Source organism: Eptesicus fuscus, chromosome 6, assembly GCF_027574615.1.
Source record: "Eptesicus fuscus isolate TK198812 chromosome 6, DD_ASM_mEF_20220401, whole genome shotgun sequence".
Taxonomy (NCBI): domain Eukaryota; kingdom Metazoa; phylum Chordata; class Mammalia; order Chiroptera; family Vespertilionidae; genus Eptesicus; species Eptesicus fuscus.
In genome coordinates, this window is record NC_072478.1 from 30,404,502 (window position 1) to 30,432,224 (window position 27,723).

General features: G+C 58.3%; 3 protein-coding genes across 3 annotated transcripts; 1 reads left to right on the top strand and 2 right to left on the bottom strand.

Moving 5' to 3' along the window:
- The first annotated feature begins 21 nt into the window (after window positions 1-21).
- Window positions 22-7,534, top strand: TMEM259 (transmembrane protein 259). Its single transcript, XM_008150705.3, has 11 exons — window positions 22-451; window positions 3,246-3,518; window positions 3,962-4,061; window positions 4,271-4,381; window positions 5,149-5,271; window positions 5,361-5,461; window positions 5,542-5,599; window positions 5,727-5,810; window positions 5,922-6,054; window positions 6,128-6,227; window positions 6,312-7,534. The coding sequence occupies exons 1-11, from the start codon at window positions 233-235 to the stop codon at window positions 6,864-6,866; spliced, it is 1,857 nt and encodes a 618-aa protein (XP_008148927.1). The 5' UTR covers window positions 22-232; the 3' UTR covers window positions 6,867-7,534.
- Window positions 7,528-16,053, bottom strand: GRIN3B (glutamate ionotropic receptor NMDA type subunit 3B). Its single transcript, XM_008150825.3, has 9 exons — window positions 15,628-16,053; window positions 13,303-13,895; window positions 11,806-12,838; window positions 9,376-9,521; window positions 9,170-9,285; window positions 8,897-9,048; window positions 8,417-8,581; window positions 8,288-8,339; window positions 7,528-8,098 (listed from the first exon to the last, which is right to left on the bottom strand). The coding sequence occupies exons 1-9, from the start codon at window positions 16,051-16,053 to the stop codon at window positions 7,695-7,697; spliced, it is 3,087 nt and encodes a 1,028-aa protein (XP_008149047.3). The 3' UTR covers window positions 7,528-7,694.
- A 3,820-nt stretch (window positions 16,054-19,873) lies between these two features.
- Window positions 19,874-27,377, bottom strand: WDR18 (WD repeat domain 18). The gene is made up of 10 exons (XM_008150706.3): window positions 27,094-27,377; window positions 24,861-24,971; window positions 23,360-23,493; window positions 22,919-23,060; window positions 22,260-22,403; window positions 21,979-22,043; window positions 21,754-21,878; window positions 21,366-21,532; window positions 20,358-20,426; window positions 19,874-20,220 (listed from the first exon to the last, which is right to left on the bottom strand). The coding sequence occupies exons 1-10, from the start codon at window positions 27,301-27,303 to the stop codon at window positions 20,089-20,091; spliced, it is 1,299 nt and encodes a 432-aa protein (XP_008148928.2). The 5' UTR covers window positions 27,304-27,377; the 3' UTR covers window positions 19,874-20,088.
- Window positions 27,378-27,723: the final 346 nt, after the last annotated feature.

The window sequence follows — 27,723 nt, forward strand, 5'->3', positions numbered from 1 at the left end:
GGGCGGGGCCGCCGCGGGCCCACCGCCTGCGTCCCTACGTTCCCTGCGGGCGTAGAAGGGCCGCTCTTTCCGGTGTTGCAACTCGCTGGCGTCAGCAGGGCCGTGGAGGCGGAAGATGGCGACGGCGGCGGCCCTGGGGCCGTGAGGAGCGCGGCGGCGGAGAGGACGACCGATGGCGGCCGGGAGGCGCCCTCGGGGACCCGCGGGCCGTTAGGGCGCGACGCTGGGCGGCATGTCGGAGCACGCGGCGCCCGGAGCCCCGGGGCCCGGGCCCAACGGCGGCGGCCCTGCCCCCGCGCGCGGGCCCCGCACCCCCAACCTAAACCCCAACCCGCTCATCAACGTGCGCGACCGGCTCTTCCACGCGCTCTTCTTCAAGATGGCAGTCACCTACTCGCGGCTCTTCCCGCCCGCCTTCCGCCGTCTCTTCGAGTTCTTCGTGTTGCTCAAGGTGACCGTGGCCCCGACCCCCGACTCTTGACCAACGGCCGGATCCACCCCCCAGACTTGCAACCTCTGACCCCGATCCCGCCCAGGACAGCCAACCCCTTTCACTTGGAGGTCTAGACGGGTCCGATCCGTTGGGTACCCTCCCCTTTTGTCTGCCGCCCTAGCTCCTGACCCCCTTTTCTGACACTTCACCCTCGGAAGACCCAAGTCTCACCCTGTGGGTGGTACCTGACCCCGACTCCAGGAACTCCCTGTCCTCTCCAGGCAGCACCCATGCTCGGCCTCACCCTTCCTCCGATGGCCCAATTCCCGGAGGCCTGGAGCCTTGTTCTGGCCTGCCTAGGACCCCCTGCCAGGCCTACTATGCCACGTGGGATCCTCAGCCTTGGGAAGACACCCCTCACCCCCCCACCCCCCATCCTGCCCTCTCTTGCCTGACCTGGCCCACGCCCCCAATCCTCAAACTGGGAAAGATTCCAGACACACCCTGCTCCCCTTAGGACACACCCCAGGACCACCCACCTGCACTAGAAATGTGCTCCCCCTTCCATCTCTTCCTTCTGCATCCCCTTTTCTTGGGGCTCTTCCCCTCCTTGGGACCTTCCACCAGTCCCATACCCCAACTCTTCCTCCTCTTACCTTACAGAGGAATGTGACCTAGCTGAGGTCACCTCGCCAGGGTTAGTGACAAAGTCACAGCCATTGCTACTACTCTTGTCATAACAAGAGGCTGTACACAAACCTCCCTCCCATCCTCCCTCAGGTGGCATAGAGGTTTCAACCATGTGTGCAGCTCAGGAAGGACCGCCATTGATCTGGGTTCCTCCAAGAAGTGGGCTGGCTCGCTCAGGTGTGGGCCCAGAGTTCACTGGGCACCAGGGTTCTGGGTTCCTTAGTGGAGGGGTGGTTCCAGTTGTTGCTTGACCCAGCTGAGAAAAGGGAGAAACAGGCATTTAGTTTCCCATCAGAGTACTGCCAGGGAGGGGCTGGGGTGTGGACATTGCCAACCACCTTTGGGTTCTAATGCTAGATGTGGAGGCACTTGGGTTGCTGGCCGGGCCCAGGGCCTGGAGAGCGGGACTGGGAGCTGAACATGGAGGCTTCCAGGTTAACTGAGTGCTTCCTGCCACAGCTATGGGTCCCAGGCCCCGCCCCCTGCACTTAACAGCTCCCATCACCAGCTTAGTGGTCCCCAGACACCATGTTGGAAAGAAAGGCTGGGGTGCAAGCTGGCTTGTAGGAGCCCTCCCACACTGCCTCACCCAGCCCCATGCTCACCTCTTGGAGGCCTCAGCTGTTCTGTTGAGACCTGAACAACCAGGTGCTACAATGTCTCTGCTGAGATCTTAGTGATGCTCTAATCTCCATCCTTCTGTGGCACTTTTGTCTGCAAGTGAAGGAAACAGTTTACATTGGCCCAAGAGAGATCTTGGAGCTTACGCAACTGGGGAGACTGGGCTGGCTGGATCCAGGCATGCAGCAGTGTGCTCAGAGGTGGGGCCTCTCCCCATCCTCAGGTCACAGCCACTGTTGCCAGGCCAGGAGTTGGTGCCTTAATGACCTGGCCTTTGCCTAGTTTGCAGAGCAGACTCCAGAGGGGAGGCCAGGTGGTCTACAGCTGGCATTGGTACTACCCTTAGGGGGGCTCATGGCCCCATAGGGATGGGGTTCTGGTGGTTGTGTAGCCATGGGCAACTCACCAACCGCCCGAGTATCAGTGTCCCTGTCAGAGGGCAGAGAAGGACTTTGTGCTCTGGTCTCTGTGGCCCAGGCTTTTCCAGTCTGTGGTTCTGGACCACACAGTGAGCTGGTCCTGGAGAGCAGTAATTTGGTAGGAGCTTGTGTGCTGGCCCCGCCGAGGGATCATCCCAGTCTCTGACTGAATAGCCCCTGGGGTCACCAGTTCCCTGACATTCATTTTTTCCTGGGAAGGCTGGCACCACATTGGACCAGCTGGGCCCTTTCCCCAAGGGTAGGGCAGTGGGTGGGATGCATGGGGGTGATGCCTTGGACATGGCCTCTAGGCTGGGAAGGTAACACTCATCCCACTGGGGTCCCCTGAGAAACAAGATTGTCAGACAGTGAGGTGAGTTCTTGGGGAGGAGGGTGTTCCTGACTAGATCCAAATGGAGGGTCCTTTTGATGCACTTCCTTTGAGTCAGGCAGGAGTTGCTGTTGGTGACTTAGGGCAGGGACCGCCCCCCTCAGCACTTCTGATATCAGGCTACTTGCTCTTTGAGGGGGCTGTACTGATCACTGGAGTGCTGAGCTGCAGCATCCCCTAGCACCACCCCCTGAGGATAGGACCACCCAGATGAGACCCCTGCCATCCCCATTTCACTAATGGAGAAACTGCCTCAAAGAGGCAGAGCAAGCTGGCCCTGTCATCATGGAAGGGGTGCAGAGTGCTTAGCGGGCAAGGAAGGCTGTTTTTAGCTGGTGAGGTCAGGGGCACTCTGAGGACAAGGCAGAGTGAGGCAGCTAGGCAGGCCTCTTGGGGACAGTGGGAGCCCAGCAGGTGGCCCAGGGGTGGTGGCACCTGGGCTGGGCCTCCCAGGGAGCAATTAGTTGATAGTCTCTCTGAGAGTGGGCGTTCCACATGCACATAAGAGTGCCTCATCCTGGCTCACATAGAGCAGGGTGGTCAGGACCTTGGACCAGTGACACCCCCAAGACCCATGCTGCTAGGAGAGGACAGGGTGGGTTTGGAGCTTAGGGAACCTCAGAGCCCTGGGGTTCCCTTCCTTCCCCAACAAAGCTCAGGCCTCACTTTCCGGTGGGGCCCCTGCCCCCAGGCCCTGTTCGTGCTCTTCGTCCTGGCCTATATCCACATCGTCTTCTCCCGATCTCCCATCAACTGCCTGGAGCATGTGCGCGACAAGTGGCCTCGAGAGGGCGTCCTACGCGTAGAAGTACAGCAGAACTCAAGTCGCGCGCCAGTCTTCCTGCAGTTTTGTGACAGTGGTCGCAGCAGCTTCCCTAGCCTGGCTGCGGAGCCTGGTGGCCTGGAGCTAGAGGAGGAGGAGGAGGAGCTGACCATGGAGATGTTTGGGAACCACTCCATCCAGGTGAGTGTGCAGAAGGACGTCACTGTTGGGGAAGCTCAGGCCCTTACAGGGCCCGGCACTTGCCTTGGGATGGGATATGGGTGCTGTGCAAAGCAGACTGTTATCTGAAAGGGACTGGCCTCATTCTGGGGATGCTGAGAGCCCAAGCAGTCCTGGTCATCCCAGATGACGCAGCTATCTGCAGGGATGGGTGTGTGGGGCCCCATCTCCAACTTTGGGGCTCAGACACTCACCTGGAGATGGCCAGGATCTTGGTGCTGGGTGAGGGGTCTTTTCGTGAGACGCTGGTCAGAGGCCCTTCCGCCCCAGAGGTGGGGGATATTCTGGCAGAGGCTGGGGGTTACAGTGGACAGGGGCAGAGTGCATCTCCTTCCAGGTGGCAGGAGAGGGGCCTCTGTGCCAGACAAGGGCCCACTGACACCCTGTCTCCTGGTGACCCACAGTTTGAGTTGGACATTGAGCCCAAGGTGTTCAAGCCGCCCGGTGGCCCTGAGGCCCTGAATGATAGCCAGGAGTTCCCTTTCCCTGAGACACCCTCAAAAGGTATGTGTTGCCAAGATGTCAGGGGGAGCCACACTCTTAGACATGGAGAATGGCCACTCCGAGCTTCCATTTCCCTATCTGTCAGCAGCATGTGAGGCAATAGAGGTGCTCCTGGGCTCTGGTCACACTCCCTCTCTGGCCCCTCCTCTGAAGGAGGGAGGTGGGGTTGGCTGAGGCCCTGTAGGCTGACAGGCCATTCTCACCCACAGTGTGGCCACAGGATGAGTACATTGTGGAGTACTCGCTGGAGTATGGCTTCCTGCGCCTGTCACAGGCCACGCGACAGCGGCTCAGCATCCCGGTCATGGTAGTCACCCTGGGTGAGTCACCCTGGGAGAGGGCCATGGTAGGGAGTGACCCAGAAGCACTTAAAGATGGAGGTCTGGCCCAGCCAGTGTGGCTCAGTAGTAGAGCATCAACCCATGAACCAGGAGGTCACAGTTTGATTCCTGATCAGGATACATGCCTGGGTTTTAGGCTTGATCCCCAATGGGGGGTGTGCAGAGGCAGCAGATCAGTGATTCTCATCATTGATGTTTCCATCGCTCTCCCTCTCTGAAATCAATCCTATATAATAAAAGGCTAATGTGCAAATTGACTGAACTGCGGAATGACCAGTCGCTATGACGCATACTGACCACCAGGGGGCAGACGCTCAATGCAGGAGCTGCCCTCTGGTGGTCAGTGCACTCCCACAGGGGGAGCGCTGCTCAGCCAGAAGCCAGGCTCTCGGCTGGTGAGTGCAGCAGCGGTGGCGGGAGCCTCTTCCGCCTCTGCGGCAGCACTAAGGATGTCCTACTGCCAGCTTCGGCCTGTTCCCCTAAGCCGGCAGTTAGACATCCCCCAAGGGCTCCAGGACTGCGAGAGGGTGCAGGCTGGGCTGAGGGGACTCCCCTCCCGCTCCCCCCCCCCAAGTACATGAATTTCATGCACCGGGCCTCTAGTAAGAATATATTTAAAAAAAAAAAAAAGACTGGAGTCTGGGGACCATCCCCCAGGGCCTGACAATCACAGCACTGCCCAGGTGGGGTGGATATGGGCCAGTGGGGGCCTTACCAGGTGCACCCCTGTTGGTGTGCCACCACAGATCCCACACGGGACCAGTGCTTCGGGGACCGCTTCAGCCGCCTGCTGCTAGCCGAGTTCCTGGGCTATGATGACATCCTCATGTCCAGTGTGAAGGGCCTGGCTGAGAACGAGGAGAACAAGGGTGCGATTGGGACCAGGGCTGGGGAGTGTGTGGGGTACAGTGTTGGGGGCTGGAGGGCAGACAGTGGTGCTCACAGCCTCCCTGTATAGGCTTCCTGCGGAACGTGGTATCAGGCGAGCACTACCGATTTGTGAGCATGTGGATGGCCCGAGCATCCTATCTGGCTGCCTTCATCATCATGGTCATCTTTGTGAGTGTCCTGATACAGGGCTGGGCCGAGGGTGTGGGGGCAGGTGGCCCTTCCCTGGCCTTACACGCCTTCCCTTACAGACCCTGAGCGTGTCCATGCTGCTCCGCTACTCCCATCACCAGATCTTTGTCTTCATTGGTGAGTCTCCCAGCCTGGTGGCGGGAGGAAAGGTGGGGTCAGCCTCAGGCCCCCATGGCCCCCTGCCCACCCCACCCCCCAAGGGGCGCCTCACCCGGTCTGCCCGCCCGCCACCCTCTGCCCGCAGTGGACCTGCTGCAGATGCTGGAGATGAACATGGCCATCGCCTTCCCTGCAGCGCCCCTGCTGACCGTCATCCTGGCCCTCGTGGGTGAGGACCTCTCTGCCCACCATTCTGCCTTCTCACCCAGTCCCCTACACCCACCTCCCCTCTGTTCCTGGCCTTCCCACCTTGCCCACCGCAACCTACGGTCTCCTGCAGGGATGGAGGCTATCATGTCGGAGTTCTTCAATGACACCACCACCGCCTTCTACATCATCCTCATCGTGTGGCTGGCTGACCAGTATGATGCCATTTGCTGCCACACCAACACCAGCAAGAGGCACTGGCTGCGGTGAGTGCCACGGGGGTCCAGGCGGGGTCAGGGTGGGATATGGACTGGCGGCACCTCACTGTGCCCCCTGCAGGTTCTTCTACCTGTACCACTTCGCCTTCTATGCCTACCACTACCGCTTCAACGGGCAGTACAGCAGTCTGGCCCTAGTCACCTCCTGGCTCTTCATCCAGGTGAGGGGCCCCGCCTGCTCGAGGTCCAGCCTGTGGGAGGTCTGGCTCTGTGCTGGGCCTGACCCACACCCACCCTCCCTCCAGCATTCCATGATCTACTTCTTCCACCACTATGAGCTGCCCGCCATCCTGCAGCAGATCCGCATCCAGGAGATGTTGCTACAGACACCACCGCTGGGCCCTGGTACCCCCACGGCGCTGCCAGATGACCTCAACAACAATGGGGGCACCCCGGCCGCTGCACCTGACCCTGCCAGCCAGCCTCCCGCCCTGGACCCTGGCTCACTGGGGGCTGGTGGTGTCCCCAGGCCTGTAGCTGAAGCACCCAGCTCTCTGGTAGCTGCGGCAGCCTCAGTGGCTGCCGCGGCCAGTAGTGATCTGGGCTGGATGGCAGAGACAGCTGCCATCATCACAGATGCCTCTTTCTTGTCTGGCCTGAGCGCCTCCCTTCTGGAGCGGAGGGCAGTTAGCCCCCTGAGCCCGGGTGGGGGATTCCCTCGGGGCCTCCAACCCCCCCCGGACAGTGTCCCCCCAAGCGACTCCCCAACACCTGACACAGGCCCTCTGGCTGCTGGAGTGAGTGGGCCCATCCCTGAGTCCCCAGCCCCAACAGATGAACCTTCGGAAATTGGCTCCTAAGTCCTGGGCAGCTGAGTGCCTCTGTCCCTGGCTGTCCAGGCCAGCTGGGTATGACCTGGCTGGGGTCCTTGGGGATCAGGGAGGCTGTCCCCGGTGTCTCTGGGATTGCCCATTTGGCCTTGTGTTGGGGTCCATCTGGTTTGCCCAGGGGTGGGCTTCTCTCCCCCGGGTGTGGGGCTTGCCCACAGCCTGTCCCTGCCACATTTGTGGTGGGTCCCCTCAGCCAGCAAATCAAGGCAGGCTGATGAGCTAAGGCAGGAAAAGGGGTGGGGTCTCCATAGAAGGCTCTGGAAGGGGTTGGTGTAAGGTCTGGAGCAAGCTTTATCTAGGGAGAGAGCCTAGCAAGTCTCTGAGCCAGGTGAACACTGGTGGGGTCCTCCCTCACTGTCCTGGGCACTCAGCTGGTGCTCTGTTGTGCGCAGTGCCTTTTCCACAGCCCCTGCCCCCATATATGCGTGCCAGGGCTGGGGTATTGGCACAGGGACACAGTGTGTGGGCGCCAACTGTCAAAAACAGCAACCAGGCGCTAGGGTCCAGCCTTGCTCCTGCTGGAGAGAGCCGGCAGCCCAACTATGTCACTCGGTGAGGACTGCAGAGTGCTCATTCCATTCTATTTAATTGCAGTGTACAAAATTGTGTTTGTATATAGAATAAACTGTCTGTTGACAGCACCTAGCCAGTGTCTGCATGCACCAGGTGCTGGGATTGGCTCCTGCAGGATCCGCCCTCATGCGAAGCCAAGTGGGCTGGGTGTGGTATGGCACGGCCAGCTCCCAGTGCTGAAGCAGGCGGAGACCACTGGAGGCTCCCTCGTGCTTCCCTGGAGGCCTAGAGCAGGCACAGTGGCCCATCGCAGCTGCCACCTGGGAGCTGGGCCAGGAGCTCCCCATGCCGCACCAGCGCCTGGTGGAGCCTTGAACGTGCGTCCGCAATGTGCTGCTCCAGTTCCTCCAGCTCCCCTGGGCGTGGGGCGCCAGTGGGCAGCATGGTGGGTGGCTGGCCGTTGGAGCAGAGCTGGATGGGACCCTCAGGTGACCGGTTCCCCTCCATATCTGTGCCCACTACTGATGGAGCAGTGGCCAAGGTTGGCTCCAGAAGGAAGTGCAGATGACGCTCCCTTACCATGGCCTGGCACACCCGTGTCCAGTTGCCCTGGCCTGAGCGGGCAGTTGGTATGTCTTGTTGCTGCTTCTCCAGATCCCTGGCAACAGATGATGGATGGGGCTGGATCAGTATCCCCCAAGGAACAGGGGCGGTCCCTCTGCTTTCTGGGGTCAGGGTTCCTAAGAGGCTGTGAGTGGTGGGAGGCATGGACTTAGTGGTTTGGCTCTGGAATGGGAGTGGGGCCTGCAGGTGTAAAATGGCAGGCCTGAGGCGAGTGTAGGAGCTGGTGGAGTGGGAGCCCCTTCCTTACCTTGGCTCAGGTTCTTTCTGCTTGTCCAGCGGCTCTGTGTTGAGGGCGAGGTGGATTCTCTGTGAGCCAGATAGAGGCTGTGTTGGGTCAGGTTGGGAGGTTGCCCATGCTTGCCCGCCCTGTGCTCTCTCCTCACCTGACTTGTGTGTAGCCAGTACTGCAGCCTGTTACCCCTCCGGATACATGGCAGCACCAGGTGGTAGAAGATGTGCTCCCCAAGAGAGCTGAGCAGGGCACTGCCCAGGCCCAGGCAAAGCAGCACAAAGAGACCGGAGAAGTGGTAGATGCCCATCTGCAGGGTCTGCAGAGGTGGGACACAGGCACAAGCCCTTCATGGTCATGGCAGACCCTTGGGGAGCCCTGGCCTGGAGGACACAGTTTGGGCCAGAGACAGACCTGGGGCTGTACCGTTGGATTGGGAGGCTAGGGCTCCATATTTTGGAGCAAGGTTCCCAGGGGGAGCGGGCACTGGAGCTGGGATTTTATAGGATGAACAGGACTGCACAAAAGCAGACAAATACACATCTTGCTTATGATCAGGGGATTGGCCACCTCAACCCACAGGCTCAGGGCCCCCACACCCTACCCCCGCCCTGTGTCCCGGGCCCTGTCCCACCTCTGTGACAGCAAATACCCGCTTCCCGCAAGGTACCATCTTGTACCACTTGTCATGCAACAGATCGATGAAGCCAGAGGACTTGTAGCGGCTGATGAACTCGGACAGGTTGGAGGTGAGCGGTGAGTTCTGAGGGAGTCCAATGCCATAACCTGATGAAGGCCAGGAACTGGGTTGGGACCAGACTGGACACAGCCCAGGGGAGCTGTGCCCACGTTGAGCCCTCAGTGGCTCCCTGCTGCTTCAGGGTCACTGGTCTCAGAGGCCTCTCACCCTCAATGGCAAAGGGCTTGCCCACAGTCAGCAGTTGGCAGTCAGCGTCGATGGAGACCTCATAGTCCAGGAGTGACTTGTCCATGATGAAAGCATTGAGCTTGGGGGGGTCGCTCCTGTGGGGATGTGGAGGGGGTGAACACCTGCCCTGGTAGGCCTCCCTGCCTCCTCCCCGCCCCCAATCCTGCTGTATGCCCTGGCCTCACGTGAGCATGGCAACGCCCTGGGGTGTTGTGGGGACGCTGTGCTGCCGCATGTGCGCGTGCATCTCAGGGAAGCTCTTCTTGATGTAGGCCTCTGCACTGCTCTCCCACACAGTGCCAAAGCGGAAGCCCCGGGACGGGTGGTGCAGCTGTGGGCAGGTGAGTCAGTCGTCAGTGCCAGGCCCTTTTCTGCACTCCCCTGCATTCCCACCTGACTGCTCTGGCCTCCCACCCAGGCCCAAAGCTCTCAACCAGCGTCTCCCCTCCCGGCTGACATGAGGCCAGGTCATTTTCTGTGGAGGGTTGTCCCAGGCACTGCAAGTGTAGAGCAGCATCTCTGTCCCCATCCTCACAATGCCAGGAGTACCCCCACTGTGATAACCACAAATATCCCCAGACATGACCTAGTGTTCCCTGTGGGCAGACACTACCCAAAGTCCATCACACAGACGTGGCCCTGAACTCCAGACTTTCTACCACTTCCTCCAGGACTCCTTGTTCTTCCTCCTTTCATCCCATGACCTGTCCTGCAAATCCTGTGGGGTCAGCTCTGCCTTAAGAACACCCACAACCATGCCCTGGTCTGTGGTGGTTCGAGCATTAGCCTTCACATCAAAGGGTCACGGATTTGATTCCTGGTCAAGGGCACACACCTGGGTTGTGGGTTTGCTCCCTGCCTCCAGTCAGGGCACATGCAGGAGGCAGGCAATCAGTCAATGTGTCTCACATTGACGTTTCTCTCTCCTCCCCACCTCCCTCCTTCCCCGTCTCTCTGAAAAGCAATGGAAAAAAATATCCTCAGGTGAGGATTAACAAAAACCACACCCACAAACCACCTGCTGCCTACCTCCTCAGTAGCCCCACCATCTCTCCTGGACCAGCGCAGCCTCCCACCCTGCTCTCAGCACTGCCCATGTTCTGTGCAAACTCCTACTGAGTGAGTGTGTGGCTGTTCCCGTGGTGCTCTAGCACCACCAAAAGCCACACCAGCTGGACTGAACCTCTAAAACGTGGTTTTAAAAGTGACCACACCTAGTGAGTGGCTGGTGCGTCAGACAGCACAGCACCTACGTTTTATTACTGATTTACAACGGACATGGTGAGGGGAACAGCAGAACAAGCTGAACACCCCCTAGCAGTGGTTCTCAACCTTTCTAATGCCGCAACCCTTTAATACAGTTCCTCATGTTGTGGTGACCCCCAGCCATAAAATTATTTTCGTTGCTACTTCATAACTGTAATTTTGCTACTGCTAATAAATCGTAATGTAAATATCTGTGTTTTCCGATGGTCTTAGGCAACCCTGCTAGCGGTTCTCAACCTGTGGGTCGCGAACCGCTGCTATAGAGCCTAAGACCATCGAAAACACAGATATTTACATTACCATTCATAACAGTAGCAAAATTACAGTTATGAAGTAGCAACGAAAATAATTTTATGGCTGGGGGTCACCACAACATGAGGAACTGTATTAAAGGGTCGCAGCATTAAAAAGGTTAAGAACCAAAAAAAAAAAAAAGGTTGAGAACCACTGCCTTAGAGGATGCAATCAGCCAGATTCAAACAGTAGGAGATGCTATGAACAACAAAAACCCAACAATTTCTTCAACAAACACTAGGAAACAAATGAGAGGGAACTCAAGAGCTGGGAGGTTTCTACCATCTGCAAATGAGTCAAACTGGAAAAAAACAACTGGGAAAATGGGTCCAATATTTGTCAAAATTCCAAGTATTTATGATGAAATTATATAAATCATTGATGATTCTATATCTCCCTCTCCTTGTCTGAAATCAATAAAAGTATTTTAAATATATAAATAAATGTTTTTTAAAATAAAAATATGTAGACAGGGGCACACCCCTGCTCTGCCACAGCCCTCCAGGGCCCCCAGAAGTTTCATCTCAGAGGGAACTACTTTAGAAGCCCAGGGCCTCCTGCATCCATAGATCCTGCACAACCTGCCCGCTCTGTTACCTCCCTGGCCTCACCTCCCTCCCTCTCTCTCCTAGATGTTTCTCCAACACCCCAACAATACCAGGCAAGGTCCTGCCACAGGGCCTTTGCATTGGGGCTGTGCCCTCTTCTCTCTGATGTCTATATAAAAGTCCCTCATGTCACCCCCTCCCAGAGGAATTTCTGACCTCCATTTGAGAAAATGTCCAAACATTCCTGTGTTCCTCCTCTGCCTTATTTTTGTCCCTGGCACTCACACACCATCTGTTTTGCTGATCTATCTTGATTCTTGCCATGTCTCCACCAGGGATGGGGATTGTCACCTATTTTGTCCCAGCTGTGTCCCTAGTGCCTGGCACACCACAGGTGCTCAATAAATGTTCGCACGAGTAAATGGCCACAGGTAGTTGGGTCTCAGGATGGGTAGTGTGTGAGGGGGCAACCTCCCAGCTCTGGCCACAGCACCCACAGCCAGCCACCTTGGGGTCGTGAATCCCTGACAGCTCCTCGAAAGTCTTGTCCCCGACCATGACGGCAGCCAGGTTGGCTGTGTAGCTAGATAGCACGAGCAGGCAGAAGATGGCCCACAGGTTCATGAGCAGACGCCCGGTGGGGCACTTGGGTGTTTTGCTGGACACTGTGCGTCCAAACAGGATGGCGTAGCAGAGGTTGAGGGCCGAGGAATAGGAGAAAACGGTGCCGCGGTTCCGCCCGCGGGGTGTGAGGCCATAGGGGCTGCACCACTCGTAGAGCGTGAGGAAGAGTGCGGTGAGGTGCAGGGCGGCAAAGACTCCCAGCCACATAGACCAGTGCAGCGGCCACATAAAGGCCCCGAGGGGCGAGGCCGTGTCTCTCGCCCGCACCATGATGCCCAGGCTGGTGGAGAAGAAGGGGCTGCTGAAGTCGACCACCTTCAAGCGGGCTGAGTTGATGCTAAAGCTGGTGACTGCCATGTGGGCCCTGCCAGCTAGCAGGTCACCCACCAGGCCAGTCCAGCGGCCATCCCGCAGGGCACCGTACTTGCCATCGCCCACAATGTACAGCTCAAAGTCAAAGGGTGTGTCCTCTGCCAGGCGCTCCAGCAGGTCAATGCAGTAGCCATAGCAACACTTGCGCAGAGCACGGGACACCGAGCCATTGGCCAGGGCAGCAAACAGCGCGTCCAGGGTGGCAGAGTCATTGGTGCCAGGGGCCAGGCACAGCTGTCCTGCTGGGCACTGCCCATCCTCGTCTGGTTCTCGGGCAAACACAAACGGATGCTCCACCAGGGTCACCACACGCAGCTTAGGCCGGACCCGGGCACCCAGCGGGGATGGGGGCTGCACAGCAGCACCCCCTGGCTCCAACTCCAGCCTCCCATCCCGCCAGCTGCCCAGTGTGGCCCAGGCTGGGGTGCCCAGCGGGTCCTGGCGCAGGCTCCACACCTGGAAGTGCCGGGACATGTGCACCTGGGAGGAGCTGGTCACCCACACCGGCCCTGTGTGGCCCTGGAAGGATGTGTTGCTCAGGAACCTGCAGAAGGTGGGGGGCAAACAGGCATCAAGTAGTGGGAGTCCCCCCAGCAAAGCTCAGACCCTGCTCCCCACCTCTCAGCACATACCAGGGACCACTGTGGATGCAGTTGTGTCCCCCCACACCAGATCTCTACCAGCAGGGGCATGGAGTCAATGCTGACCATCCAGTTTGAATGCCCAGGTAGCGCCCCCTGGCTCTGAGGAGCTGTCCACTCTCTAGACCTCCTCTGGGATCAGGCAGACACACATGCCCGCTGACCTCTCCCACGTCTCCCAAAGAGCCAAGTATGCCCTTCACCAGAATTCCTCTCTCAGGCCTGTTTCCACCAAGACAGGGACAAAGCCACCCTCTCATGAGGCCACAGTGCCTGGCATATAGCAAGTGCCCAGTAATGTTGCCCCAGACAGAGGCAGCTCCATGTGGAGGCTGCACCCCCTTCCCACAGCAGGGTCCCCACTCACTGTGCCAAGAAGTGGCCTGAGGACTGGAGTTTGGCTGGCTTCAGGTCATTGCAGTTGGTGGTGGCGGGGAGAAGGATACGCTCTGGCTGCACACGGGCTGCGCTGCCCAGCGCCCGTGCTATCAGCTCCACCGCGTCGTGGACAGTGGCCTCCAGTGAGGGTCGAGCCACCTCGCCCAGTGCCAGCAGCCCAGGTGGCAGGCCCTCAGTGGGCAGTGCCTCCGCAGGCAGCGGCGTGCCTAGCAACCAGCGGGGCCCGGGAGGGACAGCCTCCAGCACCTGACGGGCACGGGCCACGTCACAGCCAAGGAGCACGGCCACAGGTACTAGGGCTGAGCCTCCCTCCGGTGCCCCCAGGAGAGAAAGGCGGGCCTGCAGCCCTGCATCACCGGTGTCCGGTCGGCTCACGTCCAGCACAAGCTTTGGGGCCCTGCCAGCCCGGCTTGTCCAGAGGGCCACCAGGCCACCAGGGTCCCGCACGCGGCAGAGCACCAGGCCAACGTCCTCCCAGGCATGGGCCTGCAGCACGGACACCAGCACCTCAAGCAGCGTCTCCAGGGGGCTGGCCCAGTCCAGCTGTAGGTGAAACGGGTTCTGGGAAGGGGGTGGTCACAGTTAGGGCTGGTGACCACCATGTCCTTCCCACCCCCACCAGTAGGTGTTCAATAAACAGAGGCCATCTTGATAATTAGACCTCATGCCTGTCTCCTCCCAGCCTACCTCTGCTCTCAACCCCTCTGTGGTTCCCCACGGCCATCAGCACTAAGCCCAGCCTCCCTGGCCTGACATTTAGGACCTTCTGTTGTGTCTCTGGCCACCCTGATAGCATCCCACTTGGAGGATTTTTGCATGTGCCATTCCCAACCTGGAATACTTTTCTCTAAGTCAGTCAACTCCTACACATTCTTCAAAACTCAGCCCCACTGCCCACTCCTCTATTTAGACATTCCCATCCACCCTCAGAACCCTGGCTCCCCTCTGGACTCTCGCAACCACAAATCCCTCATTCACCACAGTCCTGACCTCACCCACCCCTCCTGTCTGGAACCCCTCAAGAGTCAGGACTAAGGCTCCATGATCATAAACTGTCTGATGACTTCATGCTGGGAGCCAAGCTAGAGTGCTTCCTCTTAGGACTCCTACACATCCCTGCCCCTGAGCCAGGCAAACCAGGGGCTAAGGGGTCCCTTGTGCCCAATGGTACCCCGAAAGTTCGCCTAAATTTGATCAGCCTGTGAAAGAGGGGAGAGCTTTGACAGACACCTAAGGTGGGCAGGATGTTGCCTGCCTGAGGACAGGGCACCCAGTGCTGGGGGACAGGCTGGGCACAGCTGCTCAGTCAGTCCCCACAAAAACCCGACAGTTCCAACTGCAGGGGCGCAGTTCTTAGAGGCGGCAGCAGAGGGCGCCACAGGCCGGGATAGGAAAATGGGCCTCAGCAGTGACAGCGGGGTTGGTGAAACTCCGGGCCTCTTCCAGGGTCGGGGTCTCCCCTCCCAGGGGAGAAAGAAGTCCTGGAGGGGCTTTAAGGTGGTTTGGGAGGGAGGGCGGCTCCCACCAGATCCATGTTCCTCTCTGCTGGGCCTAGGAGGTGTGTATGGGGGGGTCTTTTCCTGGGGCACAACATGGTCCCCAGAGCCCTGCCTGTCACCCTTCTCTCCTCATCTCATTTTTAAAAATTTCATCCCAGATCTGGGCCTGTGGTGGGGGTGGGTGTATCTAGAAAATAAACTCCAAAAAGGCGGAGAGTGTGCAAAGGAGGAGGGAGGGAGGGCTTTGGAGTGAGAGTGGCCTGAGGACCCAAGAAGGGCACCCCACCCCCAGAGAGCAAAGCGGGAGGCCCTTCTCAGAGCTGTGGTCCCGCCTGGGGGAACGGAGAGCTGCCCTGGGCCCTGGAAGGGGCCCCTCTCAAGGAGTGGGATGGGTCCTGGGGCCAAAAGGGTGGCTGCAGTGGCGGGACTCCACCACCAAGGCTCAGGGAAAGGGTCTGCACCCGCGTTCCATGCCCCAAAGGGGGCATCCTGAGGGTTCTGTATTCCCGGGTCCAGAGAAGTCCCGAAGGGTCCCGGAACCGTGAGACCAGGGCTCTGGGTTTCTGAGCCCCTGGACTCCTGCCTCTGGTTCCCATGTTCTGGGATCATCTGGGGTCCAGGGGCCCAGGTCCCGCGAACCCAGCGGCGCCGTCATCGGACTCCTAAGCATCCCCAGGACGCCTGCATTTGCGGTCCAGAAGTCCATCCGTTCCCGCGGGTCCCAGGGACCCCGGGTCCCCGCACCTCAGGATCTCCCGGAGCCTCCCTGATCCACTTCCCGGCGTCGTGCGTACCGGGGCGCCGAGGGGCGCGCGCGCCTCCCGCCGCAGCAGGCTGAGCACGGGGGTCTCGGTGGCGGCCGCCAGGAAGTGCAGCTGCAGCAGCTCCGGCCGCGCCTCGGGGAAGGCGAGCACGGCTACCACGCCCGGCGCCGCCAGGGTCTGGCACAGGCCAAGGGCCAGCGAGGCGGGGTCGCGGGCGGGGGTCTCGGCGGCCACCAGTTCCAAGCTCAGGTTGTGCGGTAGCCGGTGCTCCAGGACGGCCCGGGCCAGGGCGGTGCGGGCGCGGGCTCGGGCGGCGGGTGTGCGGGGCAGGAGGGCGCCCAGGCGCACGGAGCCCCCCAGGCGCGCCAGGACGCCGCACGGCTGCGGGTGGCCCCCGGCGGGCACGGGTCCCAGCGCCAACGCCAGGCCCAGCCACAGGGCCCGCACAAACCCCATCCCGAAGTTACCGGCCGGCGTTGTGGGGAACCGGTGCTGCGGGGACTGAACGGCTGGTGCCACGCGCAGGAGGCAGGATCCCAGCCGGCCCAGGCCACACCCTTCCCCGCCCGGCCCCACAGTCCTGCCCCCGCCCTGGCCGCTCCCTGCTCCCCGCAATGCCAGAGAACCACTAGGGAGGAGCTGGACCCACTTCCCAGGCTGGGACACAAAAGCTCAAATGGCCACACGGCATGGGTGCTGGAAATAACCACTGTTCTTCCCCTTTCTGTGCCAGAGGAGGAAATTGAGGCTGACACCAGGGAGAGATTTTGGTCAAAAATTGTCCCCATACTTACCCGTTCCACTGCAAGATTCCCCTCCAGCCTGGGAGAGTGGTGGCCCATTGTTCACTCAGGGAAACAGGGTCAGGATTTGCCTCCCTGGTCACACAGCAGCACCTCCCACCTCCAAAAAGTGGTGTCTATCCACACCAATCCACCTGAGTGTGCTTTAACGTGGTGTGCACCCCGGGGAAATCAGACACGTGTGTCTGATGGGAATCTGGAGGATAGATCTCATGTTCCCAGCTGTGGGCAGGCAACTTAAACCAGAGAACTCCTCTTCACTCTTCAAGACCGAGTGCCAAATGCCACTGCTCTGAAAGATGTTCCCTCTTGTCACCCAGAAAGATGCAGAGCCATCCCCGCCCCATTTAAGCTCACTCTGCCCACCTTGACTCCATCACGACTGCCAACACGTTGCCTGACTAACTGTTCATACAGAGACACTTGGTTATATCACTGTCCATTGCTCCAGAACTTTCTATAGCTCCCTGCCACCTACCAATCCCCAGGCTTGTGTTCTCTGGGCCTCCCCACCTCAAATGACCCAGGGTCCTTGTGCTCCTGGCACACAGCAGGCGTTCAGTAATGCAGGATGAATCAGGGCCAGCAGCACTCCATGTGGCTCTCATCCAGGATGGGTGTGGGTGGAGGACTGAGAAAATGGGGGTGTCTCCCAGACCCTTCTGGATGCAGAACAGCCTCCCAGCATAGAACATTCCAGCTCTAGTGAATAAATCTACACTTGGCTGATTTTCTCACACACTAGCACACTTTCTTTTGGAGCCAGAGTTAGAAGGGCAAGGAAAAAAAACTCCCTTAGGTAAGTAAAAATGCAAGTGCCCGCCAGCAATAAGGATTGAAATTTGAGATGACTGTAAATGAAAACCGAATTCCAGGTGACGAGGTTATCTCATCCAGTCACCTGGCCAGGTACCCCAGGATAGGGAGCATCCCCAAGGGCCCTGGATTCTGGTTCCCTCCCTGCCTGAGGCCACTGTCATGCCAGGGAACACCCCGCCGGCCATGATCCTAGGTGAGGCTCCCAGTTAGTGTCCTTAGGTGCCACTGGGCCTCACCCCACCCTGGGTAACGGTCCCTCTGGCTGCATGAGCCTCGGAAATGAGGGCCCATCCTGGGTAGGGGACATTTTCTTACCTTCATCAGAGATTCAGGCAGCCAACAAACAGCCTTTTGTGACTCGTTTGTCACTGAGCATGTTCTCAAGGCTCATCCATGTTGTAGCAGGTGTCAGAATGTCCTTCCTTTTGAAGTCTGAATAATAAATAGTCCACCTTCTGGATGGACCTCATAGTGTTTACCCACCCATCCACTGAGACAGGCTGCTCCTTGGGCCATTGGGAACATGCTGCTGTGGCCATGGGTGTGCAGGTTCCGAGTCCATGTTCAGTTCACTCGGGTGTCCATCCACCTGGAAGCGGGAGTGCAGGATCCTATGGTGATTGTATCATTTTTTGAGGAACCACCAGACTATTTGCCACAGCGGCTGCCCCACTGGTTGTGCACAAGGGTTATTTCTCCACCTACTTGTGAACACTTTTTCTTAAAAACAAGTGGTTCTGGAAGGTGTGAGGTGGCATCTCACTGTGTTTTACAAAAATTCTGCCAGCACAGAGTAGTCACCAGTGAATTCTGATGCTGTCGGCATGTCCCCTCTGACAGTGATGGTCTAGGATTTTGGGTCAAATTGTGCTAAGAAATGTGTGCCATTCAGCCCTAACCGGTTTGGCACAGTGGATAGAGCGTCGGCCTGCGGACTGAGGGGTCTCAGGTTCGATTCTGGTCAGGGGCATGTACCTTGGTTGCGGGCACATCCCCAGTAGAGGATGTGCAGGAAGCAGCTGATCGATGTTTCTCTCTCATCGATGTTCCTAACTCTATCCCTCTCCCTCCTCTCTGTAAAAAAAAAAATCAATAAAATATATTTTAAAAAAATGTGTGCCGGTGATTTCAAGCTGGATGGGGAAGAGGTCAGCTTTGTGCCCACCACCCATGTATGTTGTTTGCAAGGTGCATAGTGGGCTGGCCAACCTGCTCTAAGCCCTCTCATGGTGGCCTGCTGAGGATGGGCGATCTTCCAGGACTATGCTGGACAGTTATGGAGGCCGTATGCATGTTGATGTTCCCCCACCCAGGGTGTCAGAAGCTGCAGGGTGGGCAGGTACCACAGCCCCAGGGCGTGGGGACTCTACACCTTACCTGCCAAGGGCACCCCAGCAGTTGAAGGTTCAGGGTGGTTTTGGGATGCTCTGGCCCTGGAAATATGTGCAGGATGAGGGACAGTAGAAACAGTGCCCTCCCCCCCCCCACTCCAGGGAAAAATCCAGATCCAGGGGAGACTGCCAGAGGCTGGTATTGTCAGCCCATCTCACAGCAGCAACCTGCCAACTCTGATGCAGACTTGGGCAACAGTACCAGGCTCAGATCTAGCCCCAAGTCACCTACCAAGCCAACAACACAGTGGAAGGTTGGGGTTTCATGTGGCCAGGCAGAGGTGCCCACACCAGGTTCAGGGCCCAGAGGGTCTTGGGCTCTGGCAGATGAGATACCCTAGGGGAGCCTGAACCCATCTTGAAATTTCCCATCTCCTGGAATCTCTTAAGACCAAGTTCCATGCCCCCAGCTTTGCTGACCAGCTGCTACAGACTCCACTCCACGTGTGGACCACCATGATATAGTCCCTATCAAGCAGTTGGACCCCTTGCCTGACATGAACAAGACAGCTCTAGGTATCCTATGCCCTGGATAGGGGAGGGGTAAGGCAAGAGCCATAGAGGTGGATCCTGCTGCAGTGTATGGCTGAGCCACCCGCTTAATGAGGACATAGAGCCCCGGGGACAGGGAACTCCAATTAGCCTAAAAGCATGAACTCAGTGCTGGCTCCTGGCTTGCAGTTGCAGTTATGATGGCACCTGATAAATTACGTGAGTTTTCTGCATCATTAAGCGGTACTGTCATTGAGGAGTAGCTTTCTGGAAGGTTCTGAGGGCAGCCTTGGGGCTCACACTTCTGGGCTGGCCTCCAGGTGCTGACTGGACTGGTGGTGTCCCCAGGGCAGTGGAGGCCCCTGGCCTCCCTCAGGCCCTTGACAAGAATGTTCTGGTCAAGTGGCCCCGGGCACCTTGGCCCAGAACTGGCTGCTACCACAGCGTCCGTGCCTTGACCAAGGTTGAGGAGACTTGGTGGCCATCAGGATGTGACCAGTGTGAACCCACACCGCTTTCCCTGAATCACAGCCACCTTTGGTGACAGTCTGTAGCCGAGGCTGCGCCTCCCCATCCCCTCCCATAGAAGGTGGCCTGTCCTTCAAGATCATGAAAAGGCAGCAGGGTGACAGGTGAGTATCTGAAAAGTCTGAGAACCACAGCCTCCCAACACGATTTTTAAGTCGGGCCTGACAGCCTGCCTCGAGGGTCCTGGAGCCCAGCCTGGGACTTGGGACAACCCTCAGCACACACGGAGGACTCAAGAGGACAGACTTTTAGATCTTTTGTTAAAAACAAAATAGCACCAACTGGACACAAGACACGAGTGGATCAACACAGACAAAACGACCCCTCATGCAAATAACAATCCAAACACGGAACCAGGGAAGGGAGAGCTGTAACAGTGCTGTTGGTCTGGGGGCTTTGGCCCGTGGCCCCGGGTGGGTGGCTGTCGGCCTGTCCATGGTAGGCGTCTGGTCCTGCACTCATTTTGTAGGCCGGGTAATGATGCGGGTGGAGAAGTCAAACAGGTCTCGATTGATCTTGCGCAGGTTCTGCACCTCGTCTTCCAACTCCGTGATTCGGATCCGCAGCTGGTCCTGACCGCCCAGCACATTCTGGGAAGGAGCAGGGTTGAGGGGTGGGGGCGCTCAGGGCGGAGGGCCTTCTGACATTTTGGGGTGGGGTAGGGGAGAATCTCCTCCACAATTACCAGTTCCACTCCACCCTCACCCTTCTCCATGGCCCTACCCACCTTTTCCATTGTGCTGCACATTACCATGTGCAGCTGCTCTGCTCGCTCCAGGTAGCTGGGCTCCGATCCCTGCAAAAGAAGGGGCTGCCTTAGTGACCTCTGGGCTCCCCACCCTGCTCACACCACCCAAAAGGTGAGGGAGGTGCCATCCTGATGCCTCTCACAGACGGACAGACAGGTTCCAAGTGTCCTCACTGAGTGTGATGTCTCTGTGGGAGGCTCCACCTCTAACCCACAGCCAGCAGGAAGCAACGTGATCAGCCTCCTTAAGTCTGCTGCCTGTTGCAGGACTGTGCCCAAGGGATGGGGACATTCAAGGCCACACCAGGGGTGTGGGATTAGAGCCAGGCTTTGGGGGATATGCAGAAACCAGGGCCAAGAAGGCTCCAGAAAAGGGCCAGCTAGCATGTGGGCAGAACCTGCCCACCCACCGACATGCATGGGCATTGCCGCAACGGAGAGCCCGTCCACCTCCAGCTCGATGCAGTCTAGACATGCTGCCCTTGGCTGGCAGACAGGCACTGGGTCCTGCCATCCATCATGACGTCTGAGCGAGGGGCCTGGACACCTTCGTGAGGCTCATGATTCCAGGGCACGGGAACAGTGGACAGAGGTGGACTGAGCATAGCCAGAGTGGCAATGACAGGCCCTGCCGAGGACAGGCCAGGGGTGATCTCTGGCGGGGAGGTCCTGGTGGGCGCCAGGGGAGTGAGCACCGCCTCCTGTCCTGCTGGAGAAGGCACTGGATACAGCGTCTTTGGTCAGGCTTGTTTGCTTATTCGAGAATGTACCCTGGTATGTGGTCTGCTTGTAGTGTGGAAGGTGCTTTCTGAGGTCAGGTGCGGGCCACCAGCCTCGGCTCAGCAATGCGTTCAGAGGGGTCTCCTCCCTGAGGGCATATGTGGAGGGTCCTCACAGGGATCCCGCAGGAACCCTACCCGCAGGGAGCACAGACCATGCTGTAGGGGCCGAGCCAGGGCAGAGGACCTGCTGCAGAAGTACCAGTACCTGCTGGTGGAGGCCCAGGCGCAGAGTAAGGCCCCCGCGGCGCTGCTCATCGCCGTGCTCAGCGCCCAGCAGGTGCTTGTTGAAGTGTGGCAGGGGCAGGCGGGGCCTGAAGTCGGAGCTCAGCATGCTGACCGGCGCCAGCAGAATGAAGGCGTTGGTCACGGGGCCTGCGGTAGGGCAGGTGGCCAGTCAGGAGCTACCTCGGCCAGGCCTGGGCCATGGCTCCCACACCCTCCACTCCTCAAACCCACCCACCTGTCCAGGAGTGGCCCATCCACTTTCCTCTAGCTGGTCCTACCTCCCAGCACCCAGCCAAGTGGCTGGGGTGTGGACAAACGGGCAAAGCCACACAGCTTACAGCCTGCTGGTCTTCTGCCCCCAGCCCCACCTTTGAGGGTCACTGTCCTGATGCACTGCTTGCTCTGGATGTCCCAGACACGCACGGTCTCGTCATGTGAGCCGGAGAGCAGCACGCTGCCATCAGTGGACACTGACAGGCAGGTCACCTGGTTCCTAGGGACACACAGGTCTGAGAAAGGGTGGCCCAAATGACCCCCAACCCCAGGAGCAATAGAACAGGGCCCCTTCCCAGCTATCAGTCTGGTCCCCACACCTGTGGCCTTTGAACACCTTCCCGCTGTCCTGCTCTGACTGGAAGCTCTTCTCTCTCTGTCCAGGCTGTGGAGGCCGAGGGGCCAGTGAGCAGAAGGTACAGCTGTACCTCAGCCCTGGGGGCCCCAGGGAACTGGGGTGATGGGCAGGGGAAGAGCCCAATTGGCTCAAGGACCTAGATGCAGGGGAGGATGCACAGTCCCAGGGCCTTTGAAGGATGGACCCTGGGTGTCCCACTGTCCCATAAGCCTCCAACCACGGGCCCAGGCACCCACCACTCACCCAGGTGCAGAGGTCGACCTGGAAGATGGAGCCCTCACTGCCACCGCAGAACATGTGATGCTCAGCTAGGTCCATGGTCACAGCCATAATGCCCACGTCAAAGAGCACAGAGAGCAGCAGCTCGCCTGAGGAGATCTCCCACAGCTGGGGGCAGGCGGGATATGGGATGGGGGCTCCACAGACGCTGGGGTCCCAATGGTGCAGGGAGCTGAGCAGCCCTGACGGGGAGACCCTGCCCGCCACAGAACCTCAGAAGGGAGCTGTCCTCGGGGATCTCAGCACTGGGCACTTCCTAAGACACAGCTGGGTTCTCATGCCCAGGACCCCGTCACTCCATTTTAGCTGCTGTCAGGCCTGGGTTCTGCCTTCCACAACCTCCACCACCAAGGACAAGGACCTAAAGGATGGACATCCTCCAATCCCCGAGGACCAGGGAGCCACCAGGGGCAGGTGGCCAAACGAGAATTTCAGAACCAACACAGGCCTAGATTGCCGTCCCATGGATGTCCTTGAGGTGGGAAGCATTGGGGGATTAACAGCTGTATAGAGCTACCAGCTTGGGGGGAGCAGGAGATTCACTGACTCACATCAGCCAAGACCCTGCCAGCCACCCCATCCCAGCCCACAGATCCACTGCGGGGGAGGGGGGCCGATCCTACCTTCACCGTCTGGTCCAGCGAGGCTGTGGCCACCCGGGCCAAGGGCCCCCCAAAGCCACAGTGCATGTCTGTGATGGGGAGGGTATGGTGGGACCAAACATGCCGGGGGGCTGGGGTCCTGGAGGAGTCCACCTGCAGCACGCTGCCGGAGAAGTGGATTCAGGGGGAGGGCTGCACCCTGATGCCTCCACCCGCCTCCACACCCCCACTGGGCCCATTCCACTGGCAGAAAATTCTCAGGTGTCTCCAAACGGTCCCTGGACAAACCAATCACACTGTCCTCACAACAGTCCACCTGACTTGCAGGCCCCAGACCCAGTTCCTCTGGCCCCGGGACTTTGGCAAGGCCTTCTGCAGGGCAGGCTCCTGCCCTCTGTGCTGAGGCCTCACCGGGCTGGAAGCTATGGACTAGGCGCAGGCCCGAGTGGGTCAGGGCGCTACCTGCACAGGCTCCACACCAGCACCAGGCAGTCCTTGCCGCCCGAGAGGAAGTGGCTGCTGTCCCCTGTGAACTGCAGGCAGGAGATGTCCTGGTAGTGGCGGCTCAGGATGACCAGGAGGTTCCCTGTGGAGACCTGGAGAAGGCAGGGCACACGCAGGTCAGGGCAGGACACAGGGTGAGTGCCTGGTCCCCCAGCTGGCAGGTTACTGAGGTGCCCGGAAGGGAGAGTCTGCCCAGGGGCAGGGAGAAGGGAGGTGTGACTACAGCATCCAGAAAAGGAATGGGTGGGAGTGACAAAGCTGGTGAGGGAGCTGGTCCTTTCAGGAGCAGGTGGACCAGGACCACAAGCGGGTGGCTCCTCATGGTGACTGTCACAGCAGGACGTCACAGTCTTCCAGGCCAGCTGTGAGGGGCTTCAAATGCAGCCTCGACACTTGGTCTAGCAGGAGGGGTGGGGGAGCACCTCTTGCTGTGAAACCTGGGGGAGGGGAATCCCAAATCAGCAATAAGCTGAGCAGATCAGCCTCCTGAAGAGGGAGGCGCCTGGTAGCAGGGACAGGTGAGCCCATCACACAACACCTGTGAAGGGCTACGGCGTCGGGGGAGGGAACACCGATGATGTCATGGGTTAAACTGTGTCCCCCAAATAAATATGTTCATGTCCTAACTCCTGGAATCTGTGTCCTTACTTAAACATAGGGGCTTTGCAGGTGTAATCAGTTCAGGTGAGATCACAGTAGAGTAGGATGGCCCCAAAGCTAAACAGGTCTCCTTACAAGAAGGAAACTTTGTCAGACACACGCTTGTTCACCCTGGCCCCCCACGCCCCGCCAAACACACACACACTCAAAGAGCAAGAGGGATAGGTCAACAGTGGCAGCTGTGGGAGGCAGCAGTGAAAGCCCTCAGCCTGGGCTCCTGCCTGGTGGCCGTGTAGGGCACCCCCATGTGGTCACAGCTCACACTGGTTAGGAATTCGGGAGTTAGGGCCAGACAGCAACCCCAATGGCCTGGAGTACGATGACGGTGCCCCATCAAAGAGGGGCGACCTCCTAAGATGTCCCCATCAGGCCACAAGTCACTGGTTTCTATCATGCCCCTGGCACCAGGCTGGCAGCAATCAGGGCAAAGGTTTCTACCATGATGGGCAATCTGTGAGGAGCCTCTCCCTGCCTCCGTTTCTCTCCCTGTGCATGAATAACTGCTTCCTGTTTCAGAACCAGGACTAAGGTTTAAAAGTCCCAGGATGAGATAACAAAGCGTCTCCCATCTTGCAGAGAACTCAGTTTCCTTGGCAGACCTCTATTTTGCAGGTCAAGGTTAAGGTCAGGCAAGGCAGAGGTGGTTATACCCACCTTCTGGCCCCAAATCCTACACTGTCTGCACAGGAGGTGAGGCAGGTCTCCCCTCTCAAACAACCAAGTGCTGGTGACAACGCTGTTGGTGGTCTAACTCCGCAGTCCATAGGCTAAGCCCCATGACCCTGGCTCTGACACTCACCTCCCATAGGTATATGCTCTCTGCAATCCCTGCCAACATGTAAAGGCCGTTGGGCGATGTGGTCAGACAGGTAACAGGCCCGGGGCACATGATCTTCTGCTGGAGCTGGTCCTAGAGGAACATAAGAAGCCTGTGAGCTTCATGAAGAACTTGGGAGCCATGGGGCAGTGAGGAGAGTGAGTGGGGGGTGCCCAGGCGGCTGGTAAATCCAAGAAAACCTAAAGAATGGGGATAGAGATGGTTTGAGCAAATTCACGGTTCAGTAAAGAAGTGTTGCCGAAACCGGTTTGGCTCAGTGGATAGAGCGTCGGCCTGCGGACTCAAGGGTCCCAGGTTCGAATCCGGTCAAGGGCATGTACCTTGGTTGCGGGCACATCCCCAGTAGGGGGTGTGCAAGAGGCAGCTGATCGATGTTTCTCTCTCATTGATGTTTCTAACTCTCTATCCCTCTCTCTTCCTCTCTGTAAAAACTCAATAAAATATATTTAAAAAAAAAAAAAAAAAAAAAGAAGTGTCCACTCCAGCCCAGGCTTTGCATGCTGGAGGTGGAGAATGGCAAATCCTTGGATAAGAGCAAGGTGGTGCTCGTGCCCGGCCGGCGTGGCTCCGTGGGTGAGTGCAGACCTCTGAACCAGGAGGTCACGGATGGATTCCCAGTCAGGGCACATGCCTGGGCTGTGGGCTCGATCCCTAGCGTGGGGCCTAAAGGAGGCAGCCAATCGATGATTCTTTCTCATCATTGATGTTTCTCTTTCTCTCTCCCCTCTCCCTTCCTCTCTGAAATCAATTTAAAAATATACACATATATTTTAAAAAAAAGAAAAGATGGTGCTCCTATGGGCATAGGGATGGGGGTGGGAGAGGCACAGTGAGTCCAGGAGGGCGATGGGGCTGGAAAACCCAAAGGCCAGTCGTCTTATTCCCCAATCCTGCCTTCCTAAGGTCCCATCCGTGACCTTGAGCCTCAGTTTCCAAACCTTTAAAATGGGAAAACAAGTTCTGTGTGGCCCACACCAGGCAAAGCCGGAGCACAATGCTTGTCCCAAGAGATGCCAGCTGGCAGAAAAAGGCAGCATGTAGCTGCAGGGGCAGCATTTTGGGGTTGCTTTAAAAGGAGACACCATGGGCTCCAAGGAGTAAGGATAGTGTCTTTTTTGGGAGGATGAGTCTCCCGGGCTACCTTTCCTAGGGGCTCACCAGGCCTCAGACCTTCACTCTCCAAGCCTACAAGACCCATGAGACCCCAACTACAAACTCTCCCTTTAAACTAGCACCCTTGGAAGTTTGCTGACCCATCCCTGAGTCCGGTGCTAACAAACCAGCCTTAGAATGCAGTTTGACCCCTCCCGCACGCAGCCAAGAAAAAAATAGATGGAGCCCTAACTGGTTTTGCTCAGTGGATAGAGCGTAGGCCTGCGGACCAAAGGTCCCATGTTCCATTCAGGTCAAGGGCACCTGCCCAGGTTGCGGGCTCGATCCCCAGTATGGGGCGTGCAGGAGGCAGGCAGCCAATCAATGATTCTCTCTCATCATTTATGTTTCTACTCTCCCTCTCCCTTCCTCTCTGATATCAATAAAGAGTATATTTTTTTAAAAAATGGGTGGCCCTAGCCGGTTTGGCTCAGTGGATAGAGCGTCGGCCTGCGGATCAAAGGTCCTGGGCTACATTCTGGTCAAGGGCAGGTACCTTGGTTGCAGTCTCCTCCCTGCCCCGGCCTTGGTCGGGGCTCATGCAGGAGGCAACCAATCGATGTTTACAACACATTGATGTTTCTCTCTTTCCCTCTCTCTCTCCCCCTAAAAATCAATGAAAAAAATATCCTCCGGTGAGGATTAACAACAAAATAGCGTGGAGCAATCCTATGTTTCTCTCTCTCTCTAATCAACTTTTAAAAATACTGCAGTCAGTAGATAGATCCTAGTTTTAAAACCAACCACAAAACTTCGCGCCCCTTTCCGCACAGCTCTCTTTAGGGACCCCCTACCTCCCCATCCCTTCTTGCTCGCAAGTGCCTGGCCAGCAGCCTCAGGCCCGCCCCCTCACTTCGCCCAGCCCGCCTGGGGCACGCGCACCTCCCTTCGACACAAGTAACCACCCCCGACCCGCGCATGCGCAGAGCCCCCTAACCGAGACTTCCTCCCGGTTCAGGGCGTGGGCAGACCCCGTCGACCCCAGTCTAAGGCGTTCCGCGCACCCCCAGCGGAGTTCGAGCCCTGGCACGCGCCGCCGCACCTTCCGTTGCAGCTCCCAGGCGCTGATGTAGTTCTTGCCCAGCTGCGCCGCCAGCAGGTATTCGCCATTGAGCAGCGTCAGACCACGGGGCCCAGCCTGGCCGCCGCGGTACGTGAGCAGGTTAGCGCCCGAGTGGAGCTCCCATACGACGCAGCTCCACAACTGGGCAGACGAGTCTGTACACACGGCTACCTCAATGGGCGCCGCCATCTTTCTCTCCCACCGCCCCGGAAGTGCGTCACACCAGCAAGAGGTGGGCGACTTGGCCGCGAGGGCTAGAGCGGCGCCGACGTTGTCCCGCCTCCGGCGGCCGGAGGGCGGACTCCGCTGTGGACTGGCCCACCGCCGCCCCCAGCACACCGCATCCGCTGAGAATCCGGGGGCGCAACGTCTGGTCGAAGATCTTGGTGGGAGACCTCTTGCGAAACTAGATGGAAACCAAGGCCCAGGGTCTTCTGCGAGAAGTTAGTAGGTTCAGAGCTTGGAAGTCTGGCTTGTCTTTCACGCTTGGCGCTCTCGGATTCTTCTTTATTTTTTATTTTTAATACGCAAATAATAAAAGTACCGACCTCACAGGCGTCAAGGGCAGACTCCGTCCCGACATATTTGGCGTCACTTAATACAGTGTCA

Bases quoted from the DNA above. Each gene is read 5' to 3' on its own strand.
- GRIN3B (XM_008150825.3), bottom strand. From the start codon at position 16,053: ATGGGGTTTGTGCGGGCCCTGTGGCTGGGCCTGGCGTTGGCGCTGGGA. The intron at 13,896-15,627 runs GTACGCACGACG...CCCCCTTCCCAG, and splicing joins GCGCGCCCCTCGGCGCCCCG to AACCCGTTTCACCTACAGCT. The intron at 8,099-8,287 runs AGCCAAGGTAAG...CTTGGGGGATAC, and splicing joins GGACAAGCAGAAAGAACCTG to TGATCCAGCCCCATCCATCA.
- WDR18 (XM_008150706.3), bottom strand. From the start codon at position 27,303: ATGGCGGCGCCCATTGAGGTAGCCGTGTGTACAGACTCGTCTGCCCAG. The intron at 23,061-23,359 runs GTAGCGCCCTGA...CTTCTCCGGCAG, and splicing joins CTGGTGTGGAGCCTGTGCAG to CGTGCTGCAGGTGGACTCCT. The intron at 21,533-21,753 runs GTGGGGCTGGGG...GCCCTACCGCAG, and splicing joins CAGGACAGTGACCCTCAAAG to GCCCCGTGACCAACGCCTTC.
- TMEM259 (XM_008150705.3), top strand. From the start codon at position 233: ATGTCGGAGCACGCGGCGCCCGGAGCCCCGGGGCCCGGGCCCAACGGC. The intron at 3,519-3,961 runs GTGAGTGTGCAG...GGTGACCCACAG, and splicing joins TTGGGAACCACTCCATCCAG to TTTGAGTTGGACATTGAGCC. The intron at 5,462-5,541 runs GTGAGTGTCCTG...CTTCCCTTACAG, and splicing joins TCATCATCATGGTCATCTTT to ACCCTGAGCGTGTCCATGCT.